Consider the following 4191-nt stretch of genomic DNA (forward strand, 5'->3'; position numbering starts at 1 on the left):
CTTAAATTTGTAGGAACCAGTGATATCCAATACATCTAGAATTAATGTCACATAAAAGACAATAAGAAAAGAACCGGGTACAGTTTTTCAACTTAAAATCCACAATAGAAATCTTTGAAATTTTGATAGTTTGGTTCGTTGCCGGCAAATTTGTGAGAAAGTAGATAAATGAAAATTTGCAGATGTGAGTTAAGTCGGTTCTTAGCCGGTTTGATCATGTCGATCAACGAATTCCATTCAAGCTCATCGATCCACGGCAGCCAACGGATACTGATGGATGCTGTCGGCCCATGGGCCCTTCTTGGACTCATCCTCATCCATGGGCCTTATGCATTTCCAAACCAAACTAGTGCATTTTGGCCCAGTCCCCATTCCAAGCTGCCAAACCCTATCACCTTTCTTCACTCTTTGTTTGGCCTCCAAGTATGCCAATTCATACCACAGCGAAGACGATGACTGGTTCCCAAATCTGTGCAGTGTCATCAGAGCAGCCTCCATTTCCCTGTCCCCAAGCTTCAACCCTTTGGCCAGCTCGCTCACCAACTGCCTCCCGGAAGTCGGCAAACAAAAATGCTCGATCACAGTCTTGAAATTCGGCACGTAAATCTCTGTAGACTTGTCAATGTACCGCTTCCGGATTACTGAAACCCCATATCGAAATTTTTCCAAGAATGGCAAGATTGAAGAGCCGAGAACCATCACATTCCAACGAAGTAACTCTCCAGCCACCTGTGGTAAGGTATTAAATAACGATGTTAGCAGAAATTATTTGAGCTTTCAAACACACAAGTATTTGCAGCTATTCTTACAAGTGTTGCTATTTGTATCATGTTTATTAATCACATCGCTGATCACATTTATATAGATAATACGAACTGTTCTTAACTTATCAATGTGATCACGCAAGGATTATTGATACCAATGTCTGGAGAAACTATATGGAAATTTAAGGTAAAATCGAAAAAAAATGTTGTATTCAGAAATAAATTGAAGAAATTTCGAGATTACTATCGAAATTTCAGACCATGCCTCTAGAATATCTCGCTTGATGGTGACGCCAAGTTTTCCATTAGAGTCTTCTTCGCGTATGGTCGAAAGATAAGCCCTATCATCAAACGCTTTCTGGGTTCTTAGTGTCAGGAACAGTTCGTATTTCGAATTCATTTTTTCTTGTTTCTTGTTCGTAAGCAAGATTGCCGCGCTCCCCATTCGGAAGACGCAATTGAGGATCAACTTAGGCTGCTCGTGTCCTGCATACCAGCCCGTTGATAAAATCTCCGTGCTAAGAACAACGGCATAAGAATTCTTGTGAACTTTCAGAAGATTTTTAGCCAAATCAATGGCTAAAGCGCTTGCGCTGCACCCCATGCCAGAGAGACTGTAGCTCTTTACGTTGCTTCGCATCGAGTACTTGTTGATGACAATGGAGGCGAAAGAAGGAGAAGGACAGAAGCCGCTGCAGTTCACTATCAAAATGTCAATTTCTTGCGGAGAAAGGTTTGTTTTGGCCAAAAGATCATCCATGATGGGAAAGAGCACCATGTGGACTTCTTCGATGGATTCTTGGTGGTGGGACAATGGCGGAATGTGGTGTAGGGCTGGAGGAAGGTAGGTTTCTTGGCCGTGACCTGAAGAAGCGAGCACTTTCGCCATGAAAGCGAGGCTTTCCTTGTCGAAAGATTCGAACTTTGAGGCGTTTCCGAGGAATTTGGAGAAGGGAACAATGCAGGAGCTTGGTGGTTTTAAGCATGAAAAGTCCACCAAATAGACTTGAGTAGGGTTTGAGAAGAAGCAAGACTTGAGGGTCAAGAAAATGATCAGGCATGAGAGATGGATGAAGTGGAAAATGGGTTCTCTTTTTTGCAGGACAATTAGGGTTTCCACTGAAGTTACAATTATGAGGAGCAAAAGTCTTTGAAGTTCCATGGGAGAAGAAAAAAGTACAGAGGAAGAAAATCAGAAGCGATTTGGTTGGAGTTGGGGGGTTGAGGCTTTGAACATAAAGTCTTTAGCCACAGAAGTGTATAAATATTAATGGAGAGTGCAAGAAAACTAAATGAGGGTTCTTGAATGGTGAGATGGAGTTGCAGGAGGCAGGTGAGGTTCATTGCATTGCAATAAAAACCAGAAGCACAGTTTCAATGGCCACACTTTATGATAGTGGTGTTGTTGTCAAAATTTGCGCTTTTACCATGTGTCAGGAAAATTGCAGGATTTTGTGCAAGAGAATGGCCATTACCAAAACTTTTTGAATACTCCGAAGTACCGGATATGTTGATTTGATTTAGTATTTGAAAGTACAAATGCAATTAATTTAGAGAAGTGTTATTGACACTTCAAAAATCTTATTCTATACTTCTAATAAATGTATTTTTCTTTCCAAATATAGAAAGTTACGTGTGTAAAATTAGATTTTTGGAGTGCTAATAATAATTCCCTTAATTTAATTTAAGTGAGCTTATAATTAAGATATCACAACATAATTGCATATTACGTCTTTAACATCTATTTGATCTTGTGGATGACATTGTTTGACGAGAGAGACATTTTGACTACTTTTTGGACGTCTATTTGATCTTTCATAATGACATGATTCTAAAAAAGGGTGACATTCAAATGGTTTTATAAGGTCACTCTATAAATTATAGATTAGCTGCTTCTTTGACATCTATTTGACATTAATGAGGGAGAAATTTTGCTTTATCACGGTTATTTACAAATTATATGATATAAGAGACAAACACATAAAATACCTTAAAATTGGAGTTGAGATTCTTTTTGAATTTATGTAGTTGGAGTCTAAAGACTTGAAGTTTCGGCCGTCAAAGAGAGAGAAAGAGAGATCTGCACCTCTGATTTGTGTGAAGTGGATTAGGAAAATGGGTTAATGAAAACTACAGAATTTAAAATGAATGGTCTAAATTTTTATATCCGTCAATTCTGGATCCAAAAGCGTCTCAATTTCTAGAATTGCTCCCTTCCATTCAATGGACATCATCTGTGAATTCATGTTCATCTATATTTTGGTTAAAGGTAGAAGAATTCAACGGTCAAATGAGGTTGATCACATGTCAAATGAGGTTGATCACATGAAGGATCGATGTCTATCTGTTGTTGTATTATCAAGATAAGCTTTGGGGTGTAAACTATTGATCATGAATCATGATGTAGAAATGGGATTGCCGGTGCATTTCACTTTATGCATTTATACCAATGTGGTGGTCTGATGTATAGTGACTTTGACTTATCACATCACCTTTTTGCTCTTGGAAATTGAAAATCTTCTAGATAATATTTTCAAAATTTTTTATCATAAATGGTTCATAAAAGTTATTTTAATCAAAATAGTTTTTGAGTTTCGCATAATTTTATATTTTGATCTTTGAGATTTGAGGGTATTTTTGTCGTTCTTCTTTATTTAACAGAGATTTTTTACGGATTAAAGTAAGTAATTATGCTAATCTTAATGATCATTTTGGTTAAAAAAATCTTTATAAAATTGATCCGTCCAATTCATATTGTTTCTGAAATTAAAAATTAATCAATATAATCTTTGGATATAGATGGTGAAAATCAATATTATTTTTTTGTTAAAACTTCTGTTAGTTTGTTGATGTACATATGAGAATTCCACATGGATTAAAAAAATAAAAAATCAATTAATTTAAAATTTAAAAAATGATAACAAATAAATAATTAATTAATTAACATAAAAATAAAAAGAAGAAGAAGAAGAAGAAAAACTTCGTGAAAGCGAGATCAAATCTTCTACAACCAAAATACTAGTAGCCTCTCTATAGCCTCAATAAGTATTTGAGTGAGGATTTGGCCTCCGTGAAAGCACCCAACTACAAAGTCATCATCTTTCCCGCCGCAAGCCACTATCTTCCCCACTCTGACCTCACCCAAATACCCCTAGCCCATCCACACTCCACCTCTGATACCACTATTTTCAATCTCATCCCTTCACCGTCTATACGTCAACTCCTCCCCTCCTCACTCTGGCCACACAGATGTTGGAAATTATATATTGTAATATATAATTTTAATAATTGAATGAAAAATATTGTTAACCAATTTCTTGGAAAGGTTATGTTGTTTAGGTGTATTCCTTGATAAGTGATGTATACTTATAAATGAAAAGTTACATCTCTTTAATAAGTAGAAATTGGATTCTATTTAAACCCATGA

The 4191-nt window shown here is 36.5% G+C and overlaps 1 protein-coding gene across 1 annotated transcript; it reads right to left on the reverse strand.

The window, feature by feature from the left end:
* On the reverse strand, positions 1 to 1969 carry LOC137719630 (3-ketoacyl-CoA synthase 5-like). The gene is made up of 2 exons (XM_068458672.1): positions 1030 to 1969; positions 1 to 729 (listed from the first exon to the last, which is right to left on the reverse strand). The coding sequence occupies exons 1-2, from the start codon at positions 1924 to 1926 to the stop codon at positions 244 to 246; spliced, it is 1383 nt and encodes a 460-aa protein (XP_068314773.1). The 5' UTR covers positions 1927 to 1969; the 3' UTR covers positions 1 to 243.
* Between the last annotated feature and the right edge of the window lie 2222 nt (positions 1970 to 4191).

The sequence above is a fragment of the Pyrus communis genome, chromosome 16, assembly GCF_963583255.1.
Source record: "Pyrus communis chromosome 16, drPyrComm1.1, whole genome shotgun sequence".
NCBI classification, from domain to species: domain Eukaryota; kingdom Viridiplantae; phylum Streptophyta; class Magnoliopsida; order Rosales; family Rosaceae; genus Pyrus; species Pyrus communis.

Bases quoted from the DNA above. Each gene is read 5' to 3' on its own strand.
- LOC137719630 (XM_068458672.1), bottom strand. From the start codon at position 1,926: ATGGAACTTCAAAGACTTTTGCTCCTCATAATTGTAACTTCAGTGGAA. The intron at 730-1,029 runs GCATGGTCTGAA...ACCTTACCACAG, and splicing joins TCAAGCGAGATATTCTAGAG to GTGGCTGGAGAGTTACTTCG.